The sequence below is a fragment of the Schistocerca piceifrons genome, chromosome 5 (genome assembly GCF_021461385.2).
Source record: "Schistocerca piceifrons isolate TAMUIC-IGC-003096 chromosome 5, iqSchPice1.1, whole genome shotgun sequence".
Classification (NCBI taxonomy): domain Eukaryota; kingdom Metazoa; phylum Arthropoda; class Insecta; order Orthoptera; family Acrididae; genus Schistocerca; species Schistocerca piceifrons.
This window is the reverse complement of record NC_060142.1, coordinates 466,213,269-466,237,937: the sequence shown is the minus strand read 5'-3', so window position 1 is coordinate 466,237,937 and position 24,669 is coordinate 466,213,269. Positions and strand designations below refer to the sequence as shown.

Below are 24,669 nucleotides of genomic sequence, written 5' to 3'. Positions count from 1 at the left end.
TCAGCACCCATCTAACTTTTGGACATCCCGCTGCCCTTATTTTACTTCCACCACTTTTTCCACGAACTCAGCTACGTCGTTATTGCGATAATGCCGGCGTACTTGACATCCACGGAGGCAATCCATGGTTTTCTTCAGCAGCACAGGTCACCGAATGTAGTTGAGGGGAAGCATCCCCACTTCGACTGGCGTGCCGATTGGCGATTCGTGGGCGCTCCTTGACACTGACGTCCAATCTGCATGGTACCTTATTGTCAATGCCGGCCGGAGTGGCCGAGCGGTTCTAGGCGTTTCAGTCTGGAAGCGCGCGACCACTACGGTCGCAGGTTCGAATTCTGCTTCGGGCATGGATGTATGTAATGTCCTTAGGTTAGTTAGGTTTAAGTAGTTCTAAGTTCTAGGGCATTGACGACCTGAGATGTTAAGTCCCATAGTACTCAGAGCCATTTGAACCATTTCTTTTATTGTCAATGGGAAGCAAGTAAACCGGACACGCCTTCCAGAATTCACCTCGCAGATACCCCGTTGTGTGTCGCCTATGACATTTTGGACAATATGAGCACCGCCTGGTGTGCGGATCGGCAAGATCTGACCGGTTCTTGGTGCGACAGATCTTGTCCCTAATCACCTGTACAACTCCTCATCAGATACCTATTCAACTGCTCCTCTTTCCGGACGCGGGTACTTCCTGCAAGCGAAAACGAATTCAACGAAGTGGATTTGTGGACACGCAGTTCACTAATTGTTTGCTGATGGCGAGAAAACTACACTTGGTTTTTGGCAGTTCCTTAATTAACGCCATTGTGCAGTTTTCCGCAATCCAAAATGCAGACTACTTTTCTCCAGCTTCCTTTGCATTGTCTTCCTTAACCCATCCCAGAGCTGGGGTATTACTGTCGTGAAGAGATGGTCCCCGCCTTTTCCATATTTAGAACTGATGAGTTTTCTGCTTATCGGAATGTTCTCCTTGGAAAACTATACGTCGATAATCGCAGTGAGTCTGACGTCTCACTTTGCTGCACCCTCCTCCTCGCGACACCAATTTCCTGCTATTCTTGGTGATATTGATGGTTTTTTTTTTTTAAAAAAAGGAAGGAAAATACATAAACAATTTATGTTCATTGTACCTCTAATCCACATTCCTCATGCCTTCCTTGGTTCCTGGAGGGTCGCAATGGGGCAAGGTGGCCAGGCATAGGTTGCGACCCCTGCCCACTTTTCCCTCACGCCAGAAACGTCCCTATCTATAAGCATGATTTAAAATCAGCGTTCTTGTATCCTCCTTTCCTGTTCTTGTTAGGGGTCAGCACCATGAAGTGGTGGAGCTTTTCTTTAGGGGTTTCTTCATCAAAATCTAGGGTAAAAGCGACGGTGGCATTGGAAAAAAGGGGCGACATCTAAAGAAAAGGAGAAAGGTGTTAGCGTTAGAGCTTCGTCTGAAGCGACGATCCGACTTCCGCTCAAAATTAAATTTTAATCTATATTTTTTCATCACTTATTTATAAGACATTTGAAAAGTAATATAATTAAAAGAACACGTATATTTTAGTAATGTTTATGGTATTAACTATTTTCTGATTTTAATTAAATATGATTATTAGAAAAAATATATTTACAACTATCGACAAGTAAATAAAGAAACGCAAAGAGCTTCCCCGAAAATGAATGCCAGTCGTGATTTCCGAATTCCCTTATATACGCAATCTGGTAAGGAATCCGGAACGTCTTTGCACCTGGACGCTTCGAGCAGTCGACACAGGGACAGGCCGCATTTATCAATTAACCTGCGTAGAGGCGAGACGTTTCTAATGCAGCAAGACGGAACAGTGCAGGTGAAAATTTTTTAAATGTCGCAGAATTTACATGTGTACTACAAAAATGAAGTTTCAGCACGAGTCTAATCCTCGCCTTATACACGTTCATCTTACGGAGCTCGAACCCTAACCACTTGACTACCATGAACTCTAACGTGCGGCATGCACTGATACATCAGTTACACAACAAAGGCGAATAAATTCACTTGGGGTTTTTGTTTGAGAGTCAGTACATAAGGTTTAGGCACCGTAAACTTCAACATTTCATTATAGTGTAGCCCAAAACGGGTTCAGTGTTAAGTACTAACGTTACGATTCTAGTTTTCTAAATTTTAAGAAAGTACAGTTATCTATTCATACACTTAAGCCAGTCAGCTTCAGTCTGCTGCAATAACGTATGACCAAGACGAGAGAGAACTGAAACATAGCGCTGGATATGCTCCTCTTCTCATACAACCGTTACACAGTGTCGCCGTTTTTAGTTCCGAAGCGCTGCGTGCCTCGTTGGAATGTTCCTTGCTCGACCGTACTCATCCTCATTATGTTACGTAGAACAAAATACTGTCTCTTACCTTTCCTCTCACACTCAACTGTGTTTATTTAAAATTATTTTCTTTTGATTTTGACACAGTTGTAGCTTCGTGTTCAGGCAGTTTAGCACAGTCATCAACCTGGTACGCGACCGACCACGTACATCCTGTCACTGAACTCCGTTTCCACTAGTGTGATAGACCTAAGATTTATGTCTCGTAGTTATCGCACAACATGTTATGTGGTCCGAAAAGAGGATGTACTTGTGGTGTTTACCACATCGATCACAGTGCTTAACAGTCTGAACATAATGCTATCCTTCTTCCTTACTCGACAGCAAAGATATTAGAACAATAAACAAAGCTGAGTGTTAGACAGTGCCGGCCGGAGTGGCCGTGCGGTTCTAGGCGCTACAGTCTGGAGACGAGCGACCGCTACGGTCGCAGGTTCGAATCCTGGCTCGGGCATGGATGTGTGTGATGTCCTTAGGTTAGCTAGGTTCAATTAGTTCTAAGTTCTAGGCGTTTGTGACCTCAGAAATTAAGTCACATAGTGCTCAGAGTCATTTGAACCATTTGGTAGACAGTACCAACAGAATTGCCTTTATCCCTCATAACATTGTGTTTCACAGACGAGGTCCCCAATTCCCGGTGCTGTGGAAACAACAAGTCATCTTGCTCAAGTCCTTTCTAACGGTATCAGCTTGGTAACCAGAGGCCTCCCTCTTCTTCTCTTACTATTACGGTGGAAAGGTTACTCTTAGCGACGATGTCATATGGTCTGCGAAGTGGTCGTGCCGTCTCAGTCTGAATTTTTTAATCTGTAATGAGTACAGTTTGAACATTATGACCAGTGCGAGACTGAATGCCGCCTGATGGCCTTGCGGCCATGCGATGTGGTAAGAAAACGATATGCATGTAGCAGGGACGCATTCCAACGTAGATGAAGGCCCAAACTGAGAAATCCATCTACATAAGCGACTTGGAAAAAGGTCAGATTGTTATGACTCGGCGCCTGGGAATGATTGTTTCGGAAATGGCGACGTTTGTCAGATGATCACATGCTAGAGTAGTGATTATTTATGGAAAGTGGTTGGAGGATAGGGAAACCACGAAGAGACTGCACCGTGTTAGACGTCCACTCTTCATCACAGAACGTGGAGGTCGAAGTCTTCCTCGCTCTTTAAAGCGGGATAGACGGGGCTCTGGGACAGATCTGACGACAGAATACAGCGCTAGTGCAGGCGCAAATATTTCGGAATACACCGTTGAACGCACGTTGTTGAACATGGGTCTCCGCAGCGAACAACCGCTACGTGTTCGCATGTTGACCAGCGACATAGTCTATTACGACTGCAAAGCTCACGGGATCATCGCTACTGGGCAGTGGATCCATGGAAGCGTTTTGCCTGGTTTGATGAATCACGTTCCTTGTTACACCAGGTCGACTGTTCTGTCTGGATACGACGTCATCCAGGCTTTCGGCAGCTCGACACATACTCCGCGTCATGGATGCAGGCCGATGAGGGTAGTATTACGCTGCGGAAAATGTCATTCTGGTCTTCTCTGGGACCTGTTGTAGTAACAGGAGGATTTATGGCAGTTGTGGGCTACATGTACATTATTGCGGACCACCAGCATGCCTTCTTGCTTCATGGTTTCTCCGACAGCGATAGTATCTTCTGTCAGAAGACCCGAGACGTGCTACAGTGGTTCGAGGAACATCGTAGGAAACTACCTTCGCCCTGTTTCAGGCCGATGGAGCACACCTGGGACACTACTGGGCGTCATTCCCGTACCCACAAACCACCAAATGCTAATTTACATAAACTGCGTGACAACTGGTGCACTTAGCTCTGAAAACCCACCAAGAACACGTAGAATCCAGGCCATGCAGAATCCCTGCTGTATCGCATTCAATAGTGGACCAGCATCCTGTTAAAGAGGCGGACATAATGTTTTAGCTTATCAGTTTAGGCCGTATATAGGTTTTTCTGTGTATTATGTGCGTTTTTACATTTTATGTTCGGACTTTACATAGTTATGTTGATCTGGCGACCGTTTCTCTAGCTGAGAGACTATTGGCGTTCTGAATTAGTTTTGCAGATTGTTTCAAACTATATGTGGAGAATATTTAAATGTAAAAAGAGTCTATGTGGATGTTTCCTTTCCTAGGCTAGCTACAGCTGGTCGAAAATAATATCCCCACCTACAAATGTTGCCTAAAGTACATCAAAACCACAACAAAGATACTATATTCATCGGCTTACTGACTTTTTTGTTTTGTTTAAGGTGATATTAAGCTATACAGGACATATTAGATCAAAATTAATATTTTTCGAATCCCCGTCGTGCCTATTGAGGGCTTCCACTCGATCTGTCATGGAGTCGACAAGTTTCTCATAAATACCAGTTTCAGTTTCATGGTAGCAGACAGGGACAATTTTCTCAATTTACTGTGTTGTTGGTACAATAATATTTACTTGGTTTATTAAAGACACAATTTCTCACAAATTCTCAATAGCATTTATGTTCAGACGATTTGGGACCCACTATATCCCCTCAATAATCAGATCTGAGAAACACTTCTTAACAACACTGGCTCAGTGACAGCTAGCACTGGTATCTTGGAAAATGAGTGGACCAAGCTCTTGTGACTTGAAATGATACCATGCAGTATTTAATACCTCGTTCTTAAGCATATCACAATATTTTAACCCTGCAACTGAGGCTACAGAAACCTTATTCTTCCCTTTCCAGTAGAACACATTGCCCCCCAGAGTACTACTGTTTCACTGAATTTCTTCTTTTCCATAACTTAATCTATCTTCGATTTCTGTCCTCATGCAACCCACAGTTGCAAACGAAAGTCATTGCCATATGCATTAAATTTCTTTTCATCCGAAAAAAAAATCCACTCCCTTCCATTCCTCGGATATCCAATGTTGTCACAGCTCGAGAAACCTTCTTGTTTCTTCAACTTGCTTTTTTGTTAGCTGGCCTTTCTTTGCAGGTTTCTTCTTCGTAACTTCGAGATCACAAAGGCGTCTTAACGCTGTTTCGTGGGAAGTTGAGATCCCAAACTCCTGCTCAATCTTAAAAGCAATCTGCCTTTAACTCAGTTTTCGGGCTTAGTTTGCTATCATTTTCATTGCCCTGGACAATTTGGGACTGCAGATTTTCTTCTGAGCACATTTGTGCGTGAAATTTGACTTTCCAGTGTCAACTTGTTTTTTCAATCCGTTTCCCACAGTTTTGTGATTAACTGACAGTTTCCTTATAACTTCCCTGTTAGAGAGAGACTTTCAGCTTTGAGTTCCAATATCATTCTTTGTTTCCTTGTAGAAATGTATTTTCTCTTTAACACATCCAGTAAAAATTCGCATAATTAACTATGGAAAAATAAATTTCCTGTTACTGTATTTATGTTATTATACCACGATACATAAGTATGAAAACTGTGCGGAAACTTACTGAGCTGTTTTTTTTTCCACACACTTCTCCATACCAAACGACAGTGGAGGGAAGCCAAAATAGACATCTGGTGGAGTGCAATAAAATTTCCAAGTCTTTAAGTGTCATTTAGTACCAGTTATTGTAACTATCTGATGTATATTTCGTTTCAATGTTCGTCATATTAAATAAAAAAGGCTCCTTTAATGCATATCTGTTGTACCGTATTTGTTCAGTACTTATTCAAACATTAACTAGCATGAACAGAGACATCTTCAGAAGTTCATAAAAACGTCAGTCTAAAGCAGTTGGTATCAAAGTTCACGTGGCCAAGTTCTGAACCAACAAAGGTCAAAAATTAATTAGTGAATTTAATGTAATCTAAAACATAGTCAAAATACTTATTGGGGAAATTATTTTGAACCATACTTTATAATAGTATTAGCACACTTGAGTAGGCACTAGGAACTATGATGTCTGAAGAATTACTTTCATTGCCGAGAGTTTCAAAAAATAATTTTCCACGACTCACTCGTTATGTGGTTACGTTGAAGGGTGGATAATTATTAGATGCCATCCTTGTGCAAGTAAAGTGTAAGTGCTTACTAGGGTGACGCAGCTACCGAGACAACGGATTAATATTTAGATTTGCATGACGAAGGAGAACCCCGAATAACAAAGCAATCTTCAAGATATTACGCATGGAATGGGTTGTGTGAAAAGTGTAAATTTTACTTGATTTTCGTTTGAGAATAATTTGTTCAATATTTTCTCTGTAACTTAAAGTAAACCGAAAAAGTTTCAAGAACATGGAGGTATAAAAGCCACAAAATTTTTAGTTTTCAAGCTTATTTTAAACTCAAATAAATCAAAATATTTCATTTTTGTCTAAATTCCTTAGAATCTTCCAGTTTATGTATAACTTCCTAAAAAGTAACGGTGATATGGAACAGCACCAGGTACTGGCAACATGAAGTAAATTAAAAGATTCTAACAGAAACCTATAGCAGTAGAAACTATTGATAAAATCAGAACAGATCAGAGAAGTTTGGTTCTTGACCTGTTTAAAAAATGAGTATTCTGTGGTTTATTAGTTGGCCAACTCGGATATGCACAACAGATATATACCTTGCGATCCAGTCTGAATTAAAATAATACGTGTTGCTAAATTCCCAAATGTGAAAACAACGCGTGAAATGTGATTTGTAACTATACTTTGTGAGCAGATGGTTTGGAGCTAATCGTAGATTGTATTACAATATCAACATTAAGTCTTTATTTAGAAAGCCATTCAGCTTGCTGTGAGAATATTCCGTCTGGTATAAAGGATGCCAAACTCAATAGTATTATTGTGATCTTCATTTTCCTTAATATCCGTTACAATCGCAATAATAACCACTTCTTTGTGGTGACTAATTTCGGACGTCTCGTCCATTATCAAGCCATGACCATAGCCGTAAGTGTAACCATCCAGTTACCACCAATGTACATATGAGTTACCAAATGTGCATTCTTCCTCACTATTACACAGATATAACATGATGAACTTCGTATGGACGTATAGTGCGAATTCTTTCCAATCGAACGGAACAAAGTTCCCCTAATCTTAGCTTCAAGTTCTATTCGGGAGATATATGCAGAGGGAAGCAATCTTCTAGGAGGCTATTAATTTTAATTATAATGAAAATAACTGTCAGTCACAATGCGTTTGGCATTGGAGCTGAATGAGCATTTCCATGCCGTTTTCCACTTGCTACACGAACATGAGACGAGACATGCTGCTCTTGTTTGGATTATTGACTACTTTCTCTCAAACATCAAATCGTAGTGGAGTGGGTTAGCCACAATTTATTGGGGACGCAGAGTGTGGCACTGGATCTTACACCGTGATTTCATACTCCTTGAACAAATGTGTGGTAGTCAGCCCTATGTTGTTCACATAAAGCAACAATGTGTTAAAATTGCAACTCTTCGAAACGGATCCAGATTTAAAGATCTTGCTTCCAGAGAACAATTTCTTTCTTTACCTTTAATTTTTAAAAAATCATATTCATTGGAAGACATTATTAGTTCTAACTTGTTCTGAGACCATTTATGAACTGGAAATCAGATTTATTCTGCATTGCTATGTTAACTGGCCATAGTGTAGTCTGTGGTTATTATTATTAACGTTTTGAAAATATCGTGCACTAACTGAAAAAACAAATCGTTTGTTTGAAATAAGTGAGTATATTCTTTTGTGTGTATGGAGGCTTCAAAAGTTGTACGTGCAATTCACAAACTTAGTTTCCCTTTCCACAGTTTGGGAAACAAATTCTTTCACGACGACCATAAGATTAATTTTCCCAGGTCTTTATTTGTGAGCATGAAGGATGAGTAGGTGGGCTAATATTTACTGTACCATCGTTGACACAATATCTTATGTCGCCGCAAGGCGCTAAATGACCTCTCAGAAGATGCTAAAGTTGCATAATTAGGGTGATCAGGTAAATAACTTCTGTCAATGGTTCTTTAATCCTGCCATGTTCATACATTGTTTTTCTTCCATAGATGGCAATTTACATTACTGTATATCAGTCATAATGGTTCGTAGCATTTCAAGATGTTCATAAAGTCTGTCTACGTTAAAGTCAACTGTGTATATATTTTAAACAATTCTTTAAGAATTTCTGTAGATGAAGTATTTGTTACAGACGAAGTAACAAGTGTCTCTTCTAAATGGATAGTTTACCTTATATTATCCTGCATGAACCATCGATCAGTCGTATTCAGAAGGAGATCAAGAATTTCAAACATGTCTTTCTTAAAAATTCGTTGTGTGTAAATTCTTCCGGAATAGACGATGCTTTGAATTTTACTGATATTTTTCTTAGACGTGCCGTAAGGTATATGAGTCTTCCACATTCAGGTTCTTAGAAAAACCTTTGACTACTTCCAAAAATGCATCAAATGCTTCTGTAACGTAAAGAGTTGCTTTGAGAATGTCTACAGACTGTTTGATACAGACTGCTTTACAATTTGTGTTCTGAACAGATTTGGCTGGTTATTTGTACAGAGTAAAAGCTTCTAGATGTCTACTCTCACGTCGAAAGTCTCAAATGTTTCGAGCTTCACATACCCCGCGAGATGAATCATCTTTTCTCTTCAGCAGAGATTGGTGCATTCATTACTTCCGTCACAGTATTTCCCAAACCATGTCAAAGATATGACTCTGACAGACCACGGTATCGGACACTTTGGTATCAGTAGTTGAGCTTCAGGTTGCGAGTTCATCTCATCATCACACCGACGCCAGATAGTACTGCAACATATATGCTCACATTTTTCCACTTTGCGATGATCCTTTACAGTTACCAAGATACAAGGTTCTTGAAATGTGCAAGATCCAATCAGTGATTTCGACAGGGGGTGCAACAGCTATGTGACTGTTCTTGACGAAGCATTTGCATTACACCATTGTTCTACCCACACACGTTAGCTGCACTATCGACCAACGTGCTCGTAGAAACTCCATTCTTCGAAAGATATCTCTGATCGTAGCTGAAAGAATTCTACTCTGAAGTCCGACAGATTGTGAAAACCAAGAAAAATTTCCTTTATTTCTAGCGCCTTACAGAGTGTAAACTGCTCCTGACTATCTACGAACATTCTTGAATCTGCTACAGTTGAATAAAACAGAATTTTGTATTTCCTGCATAGTATCTTAATGAATCAAGTGAGCCGGCCGCGGTGGCCCAGCGATTCTAGGCGCTTTAGCCCGGAACCGCGCGACTGCTACGGTCGCAGATTCGAATCCTGCCTCGGGCATGGATGCGTGTGATCTCGTTAGGTTAGTTAGGTTTAAGTAGTTCTACGTTCTAGGGGACTGATGACCTCAGATGTTAAGTCCCACAGTGCTCAGAGCCATTTGAACCATTTGGATCAAGTGAGTCATAATTTCCATATTTCGCTTTGAATCCTTGGCGGCAACTATGTGTCGCAGAGCTTCAGCCAAATCCTTAGTTCTGGTACATCGTTCTCTCTTATTGACAAATGTTATGAGATTTCTTCGATCATTTGAACCTCTCGGTGCGTTTCCTTTTCAACCTAGAAACCTGAATGTACTGATAATTACTAGTAAAGCGGTTCTGGCTTTCTCCTGGTTGTTGAGCAGATGTGGCGACACTTGGACGGTCGAAGGTGTGCCATTTTCTCGTAGCTGAATAACGGTGATAGGCACTTGCTAATCAAGATCTTTCTTGTGCTTTTGAACCTTCCCATAGGTACAGTCAGTTGTATTGGACAGGTGCAGCAGCATCAAAGGATATCACACGATCTAAATTCATCGCAGGTCACATCAACGTTCAGCGTAGCTGTTTCAAGTTGTAGTGGAACAAAACTGTCTGGCGTCGGTTCTGCTAGTTCGTTTAGCGCGTGGAGAAGTATTTATATGCCTATACAATTAACCTGTGCGATGTACTACACCATATGCTAAGTAACAAAACAGATAGCATGGTGCAAGATATGTATTTTTCCTATTAATAGTGAATATATTTTTTGATGAAATATTCATAGTTCCAGAATAATTTAGATCACTAGAGAAATGTGAAGCGTATCAGTGTACTAAAAAAATAAAACGCCCATTTTTGGTTCTCCCTTTGGATGGATATTTCCTTTTATGTGTGCAGTGTTGTGATAACTGAAGTAGTAGTCATTCGTAAGTGCAGTCGGCAATGACCAGCCAGTTTGCATGGAATTCAGACAGCGAGCATATCTTAGACAATTAAGCTCCAAGTGATGTAGATAGTTATGTGCGGCATTGGTACTGAACATGAAAATGGGATATTCGAATCGAGCCAAACAAAAGGAATTACGTCTTCTACAGGGTGTTTCAGAAATGACCGGTATATTTGAAACGGCAATAAAAACTAAATGAGCAGCGATAGAAATACACCGTTTGTTGCAATATGCTTGGGACAACAGTACATTTTCAGGCAGACAAACTTTCGAAATTACAGTAGTTACAATTTTCAACAACAGATGGCGCTGCGGTCTGGGAAACTCTATAGTACGATATTTTCCACATATCCACCATGCGTAGCAATAATATGGCGTAGTCTCTGAATGAAATTACCCGAAACCTTTGACAACGTGTCTGGCGGAATGGCTTCACATGCAGATGAGATGTACTGCTTCAGCTGTTCAATTGTTTCTGGATTCTGGCGGTACACCTGGTCTTTCAAGTGTCCCCACAGAAAGAAGTCACAGGGGTTCATGTCTGGCGAATAGGGAGGCCAATCCACGCCACCTCCTGTATGTTTCGGATAGCCCAAAGCAATCACACGATCATCGAAATATTCATTCAGGAAATTAAAGACGTCGGCCGTGCGATGTGGCCGGGCACCATCTTGCATAAACCACAAGGTGTTCGCAGTGTCGTCTAAGGCAGTTTGTACCCCCACAAATTCACGAAGAATGTCCAGATAGCGTGATGCAGTAATCGTTTCGGATCTGAAAAATGGGCCAATGATTCCTTTGGAAGAAATGGCGGCCCAGACCAGTACTTTTTGAGGATGCAGGGACGATGGGACTGCAACATGGGGCTTTTCGGTTCCCCATATGCGCCAGTTCTGTTTATTGACGAAGCCGTCCAGGTAAAAATAAGCTTTGTCAGTAAACCAAATGCTGCCCACATGCATATCGCCGTTATCAATCCTGTGCACTATATCGTTAGCGAATGTCTCTCGTGCAGCAATGGTAGCGGCGCTGAGGGGTTGCCGCGTTTGAATTTTGTATGGATAGAGGTGTAAACTCTGGCGCATGAGACGATACGTGGACGTTGGCGTCATTTGGACCGCAGCTGCAACACGGCGAACGGAAACCCGAGGCCGCTGTTGGATCACCTGCTGCACTAGCTGTGCGTTGCCCTCTGTGGTTGCTGTACGTGGTCGCCTCACCTTTCCAGCACGTTCATCCGTCACGTTCCCAGTCCGTTGAAATTTTTCAAACAGATCCTTCATTGTATCACTTTTCGGTCCTTTGGTTACATTAAACCTCCGTTGAAACCTTCGTCTTGTTGCAACAACACTGTGTTCTAGACGGTGGAATTCCAACACCAGAAAAATCCTCTGTTCTAAGGAATAAACCATGTTGTCTACAGCACACTTGCACGTTGTGAACAGCACACGCTTACAGCAGAAAGACGACGTACAGAATGGCGCACCCACAGACTGCGTTGTCTTCTATATCTTTCACATCACTTGCAGCGCCATCTGTTGTTGAAAATTGTAACTACTGTAATTTCGAAAGTTTGTCCGCCTGAAAATGTACTGTTGTCCCAAGCATATTTCGCGGATGATGCTGTAGTATACAGAGAAGTTGCTGCATTAGAAAATTGTAGCGAAATACAGGAAGATCTGCAGCGGATACGCACTTGGTGCAGGGAGTGGCAACTGACCCTTAACATAGACAAATGTAATGTATTGCGAATACATAGAAAGAAGGATCCCTTATTGTATGATTATATGATAGCGGAACAAACACTGGTAGCAGTTACTTCTGTAAAATATCTGGGAGTATGCGTACGGAACGATTTGAAGTGGAATGATCATATAAAACTAATTGTTGGTAAGGCGGGTACCAGGTTGAGATTCATTGGGAGAGTGCTTAGAAAATGTAGTCCATCAACAAAGGAGGTGGCTTACAAAACACTCGTTCGACCTATACTTGAGTATTGCTCATCAGTGTGGGATCCGTACCAGGTCGGGTTGACGGAGGAGATAGAGAAGATCCAAAGAAGAGCGGCGCGTTTCGTCACTGGGTTATTTGGTAACCGTGATAGCGTTACGGAGATGTTTAATAAACGCAAGTGGCAGACTCTGCAAGAGAGGCGCTCTGCATCGCGGTGTAGCTTGCTCGCCAGGTTTCGAGAGGGTGCGTTTCTGGATGAGGTATCGAATATATTGCTTCCCCCTACTTATACTTCCCGAGGAGATCACGAATGTAAAATTAGAGAGATTAGAGCGCGCACGGAGGCTTTCAGACAGTCGTTCTTCCCGCGAACCATACGCGACTGGAACAGGAAAGGGAGGTAATGACAGTGGCACGTAAAGTGCCCTCCGCCACACACCGTTGGGTGGCTTGCGGAGTATCGATGTAGATGTAGATGTAGAAAAGGTGTATTTCTATCGCTGCTCGTTTAGTTTTTATTGCCGTTTCAAATATACCGGTCATTTTTGAAACACCCTGTATCAACGTTTCGGGATAACCTCAAATATCACCAATTAATTGATAATAAAGCATGTAAATTGCACTTTTCTTTATTCCATTTGATACGCAAAATTAAAAAGAATACAGTAAAAAGTGTTGCCTTATACTAACACACACACCAGACTCATGCTAACACTCGCCCACTTAACAACATTCGTTCATCATAAATAATTGTGAGCATGCCTGTTATTTGGTCTACATTAAGTAGTATTTGTACACTTTATATTTATTTGCAGCATCGTTAAGTTGCAGCTTAACAGTCCAGTAGTTGGTCAGTAGTGGTATCCACCGTTTCCGTCTCCGGCAGCAGCTCCAGCTCCAGCCCCAGCGCGCCCCCTGCCGTAGCCGTATCCGCCAGCGGAGTAGGCGGTGAGTCCAGTGTCCTCATACTCTATGGTGGGCCTGTAGCCTCCCTCGTCAGCCTGGTAGGTGACGATCTGTTTGCGGCCGTCAGGCAGCAGCACGCGGTACTGGCCCTGGGCGCTCTCCCCCTGCCTAGACTCCTCTTGTCCAAAGTCGCTCAGCGTGTTGGCGTCCTCCACCGAGTAGCTGAACTCGTAGTTGGCCGGCTCCTGGAAAAACATGCCACTCCACATTAATATCTCACCAAACGAACGATAGCTTCATGACGACGTAAACAGCGCTGGTGACTTGAAACTCAAGATAGCACCACTGTTAGACATAAGCCGGATGAGAGACTTAGCCTGAACTGGAGGGGGCTGGAGTACAAGTGCAAAGCTTCCTTAGTACTGTATCTCAGTAATACCTTCGTTTTAAATGATAATTAAATGGACACTCTGGCTGAAAACAGGCGTTGATGTACTTCATTGGGGACATGTTGAAAATGTGTGCCCCGACTGAGACTCGAACCCAGGATCTCCTGCTTACATGGCAGACACTCTATCCATCTTCGTTTTAATTCCAATTATATGATCCGCTATAAGACCAAAAGAGATCCCAACAGTCTTGGCATGAAATTGGCATACACCTCAGGCATTTTGAGACAACCGATTTGTTATCATCATGTTCCACCTTCTATTTCCTTGTTTTTCACCCAAAATATCACAAGTCCAACAATAGCACGAAGTGCAATCAAGTTGTAACACCTCCGTTTTTTTCTCGAGACTGAAAACAGATAGAAAAGCGTGTATTTTTCTTTTTTTTTTAAATACTCGTGCGCTTGTCATGAGTGCAAGAGAGTTAGGGCAGCACAGACAGCACACGTAACTGTAGTGACAGGGTTGAGAGTGAAGACTGCTTTTGACACGTAAAATGGTGACGCTTTCATTACATGAACAGCCTGTATATCATTCACGTAGTTCATTTGCATGGTATGTCACAAATCAAAATTCATTGCCAGTTGAGTGAGACATGTGGTAAATGTGTGTTGTATGTGCCTAATGTTCGTCATGGGTGCGACACTTAAAAGAAGGCAGAACGCCATGTACCAACAAGCCAAGAGAATCTAGACCTTGCACCAGCCGGCCCAACGACGTGATCATGCGAGTGGAGAAAGTTGTTTTGGAGGACAGCCGAATTAGTGTGGATCACATCATCTCCAAAGGTGGGCATTTTCGTGGGATCTGTGTTCACAGTCCTACATGTAGACTTGAAAATTAGAGAAGTGTCCTCCAGGTGGGTATCACGAAAACTTACAGACCACCACAAGGCTATGAACGTGGCAATGTTCAGACATGATGATGGCATGAAAGGGATTTACGTTTCATCGATTGTGACAAAAGATGAGGCATAGATTCCGTTTTCGAATCCTGAAACGGAACACTATTTTAAGTATCAAAAACAGTCCTCACTCTCGCCATTGCCACTAGAGTTCTGTCCGCTATAGAGTGCTGCCACCTCTGTAACGCATTCACAACGAGTCCCCGCGTATTTTAAAACGAAACACATATTTCTGTTGCCAGTCTTGAGGCAAAAAAATTGGAGGTGTTATAACTTGAATGTGCCTCGTAATACGCTCATACCCATAACTACAAAACAAAGTTTGCACATGATACAGCGGTCCCAGGAGGAAAATAGCAAGCCATTGCTCTTTGATCTATCTCGTTTTCAACATGGTTCAGTAACAAGTACGTGAATGGGTTTTAACTTCGGATCACCTGCCGTAAAATGTCAGTTTAAACAAAGACATGTGGATTTCCTTTCTCTCTCTCTATTACTAACCTTCTCACCAATATGAAACCATTCGTATAGAGTTCTGTCTTCGTCACACGCATATGTTGGCGATCCACAGAGCATTAAATAGTAACGTTGCGAGTATTAGACTACTTGCTTTTGTGGGAGAACCCCAACTTCATTCTTATAAATGTAAGAAATCAAGGCAGAAACTCAGAAAGTTGTTTTATGGCGTAAACCATTTCCAGAAATAATTTGTTTGAGCATTCCTCTCTTAGCACGAAGAGTAGCGCTTATTATAACAAGTGTACCAGGAGATTAAATCATTTCTGAAAACCAGAATTTACGAATGTTTGGAGATTTGCACATCTTCTCTCATAAATTTTCTTTTCCTAGACCAACTTATTCAGTGTTAGGCTTACTATCACTTATTTTGCAAGAGAAACTATCGACAACATTTAGGACTCGAAGATTAACACAACGAAAAAAAAAACGCAGCCCTGGTATAACTGCCAAAAACAACTTTTATGGTCCACTAAAAACTTGCGTCTTCCGCGGTAGGTGCAAGTTTCGAGATGCTTTGATGCCCAACCCGGGTTTGTGGGGTAGAATGAATAGTGGCAGTAACAACTTGCTACACAAGCGTGGATAACAGGAGAGAAAAGACGATGAGCAGTTCTTCATAGTGCATGAATGCTTAAAACAAAGGCGTTTCTCCTTAAGGCAGGATCTTCCCTCGAAATTTCAATCATCAACTTTCTCCTCCTAACACGAAAAAATTTTGTTGTGACCGACCAACGTAGGGAGAAACGATCATCGTAATAAAATAACGGAATTCAGAGCTCGCGTGGACAGATATAGGTGTTCGTTTTCCCATCCTGTGTTCGAGAGTGGAATAATACAGAGTTATTATGAATGTGGTACGATGGACCCTCTGCCAGGCACTTAAGTGTGATTTGCAGAGTATCCATGTAGAAGTAGATGTATGTGAATATTGTTAATTTCAATAAGGAAGTTATAGGGAACCATTACACGTGAAACTGCCTTGCCTGCTCGTCGTCGAAAACCTATACCTGGATTAAGCTGCTATTGTTCATTTCTAGTGCTGTGCACAGTAGCTCAAATTCAGCAACGTACATAATGTAAAGTTATATCAAGAAACACGCAGTTATGTTTGAAAATTACATTAAGCAAAGGAAAAAGTGAGAAAAGAGTTCAAAAAACTCAAGGCTATGCCGCCATAAGAATTCGATATGAGAAGGTGTTAGATTAAACAGGTAAGGACCAAAGTTTAAAAATGTGACTGTGGGAAAGGCATGATCGGATATATCCTAACTATTCCTCTAAATGTTATTTTACTTGAGGGTAAAACAGTAAAGTAAATATTCATCTGAGAATGAAAGTTGTCGAATGTAGTAAAGGCTATTGATGCTGCGATGAGTAACAAATGTGTAGGGTGAAGAAATCACAGGATTGACAGAAATATAGGCAACGTACCGACCAGTCAAAACTTTGAAAAATGAGAAGATAAAATGCAGATCAGTGAAACGAAAGCAGCGAGTCGAGGAGACAGGACATGAGTGTGGATGACGAAGCTGAATTCTCACATAGCTGAACTTGGTCACATTGTAGAAGAGTTGGTTCGCCGTTTCCTTCGTATGACTTCTTACATGGTGTCAAGTGTGCATTCGCGCAGAGTGGAAAATTGATGAGTGGATGTACAGTGTAGTGTTCTTTGTATTGTTCCGGATGAAGAGGGGAGGAGTGAATCATGTGCTGTAGATGTCTACTCTCAAGTAGCACCAATGGTGCCGCCAGCCTTACGCCCCCACCCAAGGCACGGATCACAAAACGTCAATCCATGAGATCTTTGAAGTACAATACAGGGTGTATTGCACTGTAGCATAGTCTGGTGATCAATAACCTTACGCCTCTTCTTTCACGACCAGTATTCAACACTTATTACTTCCTACTACAATGGCAGCGACTGCCCGTTTTCTTTTCTTTTTTTTGGGGTGGGGGGCGATGGAGTTTCCTTTCTCCTTCCTCCCTCTTCCCTCCCTCCTCAGCTTACCACAGATGAGCCATTGGTCCCCTTCAGTGCCCCAAGCTCTTGGTTTGTTTGGATATCTTTTCACCAAGTTTGTCCTTCAGTAGTTTTGTTATCACAGATAAACCAAAACAAACGAAACTTTGTCTTTTGATGCAGAACATGGGAGTGCAGTAAATAAAGATTGTCTTGACAACGTATGAATAAAGCAAAAGGTTTATCCTTCCTTGCCAGTGATTGCCATCTTCAGTGTAAACTTTATGGCTTGAAATACTTTCTGAATGATGGAGGATGGTGGTAGGGGGGGGGGGGGGGTAGTAGTTGTCACCCAAAGATCGGAAACGTTAAAGATAAATGAGACGAAGGAGGCAGAGAAAATTCCCTGAAAACACTCATCCTTTTGAAATAGGTAAAATTGTTCTAGAAATTTTCCATAATGAAATTTCACTCTGCAGTTAAGTGAGCGCTGATCTGAATCTTCCCGACCTATTAAAACTTTTGCCTAGGTTCGAGATCGAGTCTGGCTGCAGTTTTACTCCGCCAGTAGGTTTGAGTTTTGGGAGGTATTTTGATACCTTTGTTTTGATACCTTTGCTGGATTTGATTCCTGATTTCCCAATGTTATATCGAGAGATGTGTAGAAAAATTTCCGTTTGATTTGGCAGTGCTGATCTCGTCTACCGAGGCGGTTAGTGGAAAGATATAGCAAACTACATCTACTAAAACAAGTCAGATATTAAACTTCTTGGCAGATTAAAACTGTGTGCCGGACCGAGACTCGAACTCGGGACCTTTGCCTTACGCGGGCAAGTGCTCCACCAACTGAGCTACTCAAACACGACTCACGCCCCGTCCTCACAGCTTTACTTCTGCCATTACCTCGCCTCCTACCTTCCAAACTTTACAGAAGCTCTCCTGCGAACCTAGCAGAACTAGCACTCCTGAAAGAAAGGATTTGCGGAGACATGGCTTAGCCACAGCCTGGGGGATGATTCCAGAATGAGATTTTCACTCTGCAGCGGAGTGTGCGCTGTTCGAGTCTGCGAGTTCGAGTCTCGGTCCGGCACACAGTTTTAATCTGCCAGTAAGTTTCATATCAGCGCACACTCCGCTGCAGAGTGAAAATCTCATTCTGGAAGTCAGATACTACTTACTGGATTGTATCAGGCGCTAACAAGTACTGGGAGGGGTGGAAAGTACTTACAGCGAGGGCGTCCTCCTGGGCACCAGCACGACCGTAGCCAGGCACACCGTATACTGGAGAAGGGCCAGCGGATCGCCCAAAGCCAGAGTCCATCGAGGGAGCTCCGTACTGCGTGGAGAGGGCGCCGCTGGAGTACGACTGGCTGGAGAGGCCGAGTCCGCCGAAGCCGGCGCCAGCGGACGGAGCGCCGTACTGTGTCGACAGGCCTCCGGCCGCAGCGGATCCGAACCTCCTGCCAGCGCCGCCGAACCTCCTGGAGGACGACGACCCGAAGCTGGAGGAGACGCGCGCGGCGGAGCCCCCGCTGGAGCGGCCGAAGGACGCGGTGCCCACGGCCGGGGCTCCGTACTGCGCGCTGGGCGACCGAGCGCCGAACTGCATGCCGGGAGCCGGCGCGCCGTACTGGCTGCTGGGCGGCAGGTAGGACCGGTCCACCGGCGGCTCGGAGACGGCGCACGCCACGGCGGCCAACAGCAACGCGCACACCTGCGGACCGCCACACCGTGTCTCTCTCCCACATTACAATGATGACCCAGTGCTGAGTCAGGGATTTTTCACTCAAATATTAGATGAACTGGCAGTGGAGTAAAAGGAGTCCCAGTTGGGACTGTTTGGGAGGAGGTTCTAGTCTCAGCATTTCCCTCACAACCGGAAGAAACCTGCTGAAAACCTTGGTCAGAATCGGTGGAAGGGATTTTTAATATAATTGTGGGATAATATATCCCACACAAAAAACATAAAAAGCTAGTGGCAAAATACCATTAGACTGTCGGAAAAATATCGGTCCACGTAATTCCGAAGATAACAAGGGCAGGTAAGATGGAGAACTATGCGAACGATCAGCTTGACAACTGATGCTTCCAAGTTTCTGACAAGAATAATATGCAGAGGAATGGTAAAGAAAACTCAGGATGTGTTAGATGACGATCATCTTTGCTTTATGAAAGCTAAAGGCACCGTAGAGGCGGTCATGATGTGCACTTGATAATTCAAGCAAGACTGAAGAAAAATCGAGACACATTCATAGATCCGTCGACCTCGAAACCGTGAACGTAAAATGGTGCGGGATGTTCGAAATTCTGAGAAGAACAGTAGCAAGCTACAGGCAAAGACAGGAGATATACAACATGTACATGAACCACGAGGGAACAATAAGATTGGAATAGACACTGCAACATCGTATTCATCCACTGACTAGGGGCAAGCATGTTGGAATTAAAAATCGACTTTGAATTAAAATTTCTCCCCTGTACAGGAATGTACATAATGGATGTACGAGTGCGTGTTGTAGACACATGGTTAGCGACAGATAGAACTTTGGTTCCGGCCGTGAAGCGTGCTTGGATAACCTAATGGTAAGGTAACTGTTCTCGAGAAGAGGGATATCCGAGTTCGAATCCCTGTCTGGCACAAATTGTGATCGTCGTGATTCCATTATACAGTTAACAGCTTTTCAGATTCGCAACTACGAAAACATTTCTGTAATAAGATGGGAATTCCAAGAGCGAAGTGCTAGTATTAAAACGGGTGTACAAAAGAGACGCAGTTTTTCGTCCCCACTAACCAATCTATACATTGAAGCAGCAATGACGGGAATATAAGAAAGGTTCAAGACTGGGATTAAAATTCGTGGTAAAAGGATATCAATGATAAGATCGCTGATAACATTGCTATCCTGATTGAAAATGAAGGACTCAAAATGGTTCAAATGGCTCTGAGCACTATGCGACTTAACATCTGAGGTCATCAGTCCCCTAGAACTTAGAACTACTTAGACCTAACTAACTAAGGACATCACACACATCCACGCCCGAGGTAGGATTGGAACCTACGACCGTAGCAGTCGCGTGGTTTGGGACGGAAGCGCCTAGAGCCGCTCGGCCACCGCGGCCGGCTCAAAATGAGGGATTACGGGATTTGTTGAATGGAGTGAATAGTCTAATGAGCGCAGAACCTGCATTGAGGGTAAATCGAGGAAAGACGAAAGTAATAAGAAGTAGCAGAAACATATCATCAGGATTTGAGGTAACGAAGAAAATGAACCAGAGGAGTGCTGAAACCTAGCCAGCAAAATAGCCCATGAGCGGCGGAGTAAGGAGGGCATAAAAGGTGGACAACAGTGGTGAAAAGAGCATTCCTGGCCAAGTGAAATCTACTTGTATGAATGTTAGGCCTTAATTTTAGGAAAACGTTTCTGAGAATGTACATTTGGAGCACAACAAAGTATGGTAGTGAAACATGGACTGTATGAAAAACGGAACAGAAGGAATCGAAGATTTGAGGTGTGGGGCTATAGAAAAATATCGAAAATTAGGTGATGTAGTGGGCAAAATCAATAGAGTAAGAAAGAGACTGAAATACATCCAACAAATAATTGGGGGCCCACGGCGCAAGAGCTACTCTGAGATGAAGAAATTGACACAGGAGACAATTCTTCACGCGCCTCAGTAAACTGGTCACAAGACTGATGAAAAAGAAGTGTGTATACACATCGAGTCCACAATTTGCTCAACGTATGTGACGTACCTATGCGGCTGGCTGCTCTAACCTGGCTGTATACTGAGTCGAACTAAGGCTGGGTAAAATAAAATGGATACGTCATCCCATACTGCTTTAACTCTGTGCCAAAGTTCATCAGTCACAATGGCAGGCAAGTGGTTACATGCTAGTCCCTCGGAAAACTATCGGCAGACATTTTCAATGGAAAGTGGTGGCCAAGACGACAGTAAAACACCCTTTGTATCGTGTCAGGTAGGACAGGGTAGGTAACATGGCTTCTCGCATTATATTGTTGAAATACGTTATGATGGCACCGAAGACAGGGGTAACCATAGGCCTTAACTCGTGGGGTATGCAATGCCTGTTGTCCAAATAACTAACTATGCAGACTAGAGGCGATCATCTTGTGTACTCAAAGTCCCTTGCCATCACGCCAGGTACTGGGTCCATATGATGATGAACGCAATCGGCCAACATTTGTTCTCCTCGGAGCCTCCACAAACGTGTACGTCCATCGTGGTACTGTACCCAGAACATGGACTCGTCGAAGCCGATGACGATCTGACACACCTGTGTCCAGTGCGTTGTCAGTGGGAATGCTACTGTTGGTGCACCTGCCCCCACTACTGCTTCCAGGGAAGCCATTCTGACAGTGTCTCTGCGCCAGACGTCGTCGCACCCTGCCTATCGAAACTTGTCCTAAAAGCCCTCATCCTCACTTGGCTCTACAGTGCTGCACAGTTGAGCAAATAATGTCTGTCCTCTTGGGATCTAGTCATACGGGGCTGTTGAGACCCTGCGTGGAGTTGAGCCTATTGAGTCTGTATTCGGATAACAGCTGTACCAGCACAGATATCGTAGATGATAAACCTTATAGTCTCAATAGTTCCCAATGATTATGCAGTCGAATTCTGACAGATGCTGAATACATATGTCATTTTTCTAACAAACAACATAAATGATAAACGGACTGCTTAATCTGTTTTACTGCTGTTGATTTTGTGTGGTTATGTTGAAATGTTAACCAATTGTATAACCATGCAAGTAGTACACTTCATGCGAATTTGACTTATGCCACCTTCATGTGGTTGCGATTTTAATGGCCAGTTGTGCACACATGAACATACCAACCAACAATCAGCGACTGTTATCTCTGGCGGAAACTCCCTCTAGCCCCAGAGTATGGCAAAGCTAACTGAGCGTCTGTTAGTGTAGTGTGTCTTCCCAGAACCACAACGGTAAATTTTTACAGATGACCTGTAGATGACGCTATTGAGACGTGACATGACTATCTATGATACAGCTGCTGGGTTTCCAGCGGACACTACGATCAAATTTCGGCTTTCCAACTGGCCGCCATCTTCGGACGCTAACCTGGACTCCTGAGAAGCTGGAGTCATTACCCCTACATAGGCCACAGAACGAACGTGACGTGTACACCAGAAGCCACTCACCCCTCAGCAAACTGCACACGCAGCGCAATGTGAGGTAAATGTTGGAAGGAGCAACGTGTCGCAGTCAAGACAACTGCTATCAAATACGATACCGACCGCGTCACAAGCGTCTCGAAAGAATACATCGTAAAACAGGATTACTATTTTTCTTAAAGGAAAGCTATTGTCTCGCTAAATGTGATTATCCCATAATTTAGTCTTTATCACTTCCGTGAAGATACTGTCCACATACTGCTTGCACTAACCCACGGTTAAACAATGCTCGGCCACAACGTAGTTTTCAAGTTGTTGAATCAGTGACACACAAGAAACATATTTTCGCTAGGAAAGTTCCATCCTAATTCGCGATTGTGTATTCAGTAAAAGTTTCTAGTGTGTGTTGGTGTGCTAACTTGTCGCCATATTGTTATAGTAAAGAACCTTTCGGCCAATGTTACAAGTGGCTTCCATCAGTGTTGGGTATTTACTTCATGCCGATGACAAGGGCCACAGAAGTCTACGCTCGTAAGTACTGTACCTCTTGAAAGAGATGAAAGCGCAAGAGGTACAATAAAAGCAACAAAAATTCATAAACAGAAGATCTATTACATAATCATCATGACAGTAAGATGATTCATTCCGTGCCGCAATTGCTGAAGTTCCCACAGTTAACAGAGCAGCTGGTATGACCCCTCTCCCCTTGGAGATGACAATTACGATACTGCTGTAAGCTCAATCGAGCAAAGATATGACGTGATTTCTAATTTCGTGCAGATATGTCGTTGCCGAAAAGAATAACATACAATGACCGTCTACAACAGAGCTCCCTCCTAAAGACAAACAAGATACAATAAAAAGACGCAATGGAAGCTTTTTCATGAAAATCTATCTCGCTACCAAACAGACTGATTGTCACATCAGCGGCAAAACTGTTTCATTTTGTTCTTCATAGGACCCAGAATAGATATTTAAGCCGTGTTATGAAAACTAGTATCACTTACAAAAGGTTTTAATTGCTATATGGATAAACGACTATTTTGACATTTTTACTTTGTTTGTCCAAAGGCAGATTGTTAGGTGGCCAAGAAAAAGAATTGCACTTTTTGAAAAATTGGAGAAAGATAATACAAGCCTGTTAGCGCGGGGAGATCTACAGTAAGGTGGCATAAATAAAAATTAAATTGGTAACAGGACTACAAATGGGGACAAAATTAAAAAGGAAAAAGAATTCAAAAAATTCTCGGCAAGAAATTGACACTTGGAGAGGGAAAAGGAAAGAGAATGTCGGCCGGAGTGGCCGAGCGGTTCTAGGCGCTGCAGTCCGCAACCGCGGGACTGCTACGGTCGCAGGTTCGAATCCTGCCTCGGGCATGGATGTGTGTGATGTCCTTACGTTAGTTAGGTTTAAGTAGTTCTAAGTTCTAGGGGACTGATGACCTAAGATGTTATGTCCCATAGTGCTCAGAGCCATTTGAACCATTTTTAGGAAAGAGAACAGATGAGGTATTGGACAAATTGAACAGGTTTGAAAGGATTCATAGTTGACAACTCAAAGTAGAAGAAAGGACATTCTAAAACAAAATGTTTGGAAAATGGTAGTAGAGAAGGATGTTATCAATTACGTGCATGACAAGTGAGATGTATAGACTGCAAACAGACCAGGAAATATGTCTATGGAACACCTTTCCTGGAAAAAGAGGCATGTGATGAGACGTGCAGGAAACGCTGAGTTCGCACTGGAAGTAGAATTAGAGCGAGAAAGTATATAAGGAAGTAATACGTAAAACAAGTAGAGGAGATTGCTGAGAATTTTCAGTGTATTAGCTAAAAAGATACATGAAAAAATGGACCTAGCACAAATTGTCACCAAATATTATTGAAACTATTCGTCGAAATTAGTGAGAAACGCTGGACGGAATCCAGTGTAACCACTTGAAGAAAGAGGAGGAAGGAAAGAAGAAACTATATGTTCGTCATTCAAGGCGTTTTGCATCCCTGTGAGACCGCAGATATATCGTAGGCACTCAGAGAGCAGCCATATCCATCTATAAGACATGCAATGGGCCACACAGTCGCTTGACGGTGCGTTACCTTCATATTGAGAGCTGTTGTCGGTCTGGAAGCGGACTGTGCCGTCCCCTGGAGAAGCGCACAGTATTTATACGCATGAGAAGCGTCCGGTCAGCCGCTATCCCCGCGACAGGGGTCGCTCACTTTTTCCTTTTCGCTCGCGGACAGTCGTAAGAGGAGCAATCGGTCCACTTGCGCCGGCGCGGTTGCGTCTGCGGTTGCGCCATCGCTTTCA

At 43.0% G+C, this 24,669-nt stretch overlaps 1 protein-coding gene across 1 annotated transcript; it reads right to left on the bottom strand.

The window, feature by feature from the left end:
- Window positions 1-13,079: 13,079 nt before the first annotated feature.
- LOC124798524 (pro-resilin-like) lies at window positions 13,080-24,476 on the bottom strand. Its single transcript, XM_047261969.1, has 3 exons — window positions 24,456-24,476; window positions 18,433-18,918; window positions 13,080-13,617 (listed from the first exon to the last, which is right to left on the bottom strand). The coding sequence occupies exons 1-3, from the start codon at window positions 24,459-24,461 to the stop codon at window positions 13,318-13,320; spliced, it is 792 nt and encodes a 263-aa protein (XP_047117925.1). The 5' UTR covers window positions 24,462-24,476; the 3' UTR covers window positions 13,080-13,317.
- Window positions 24,477-24,669: the final 193 nt, after the last annotated feature.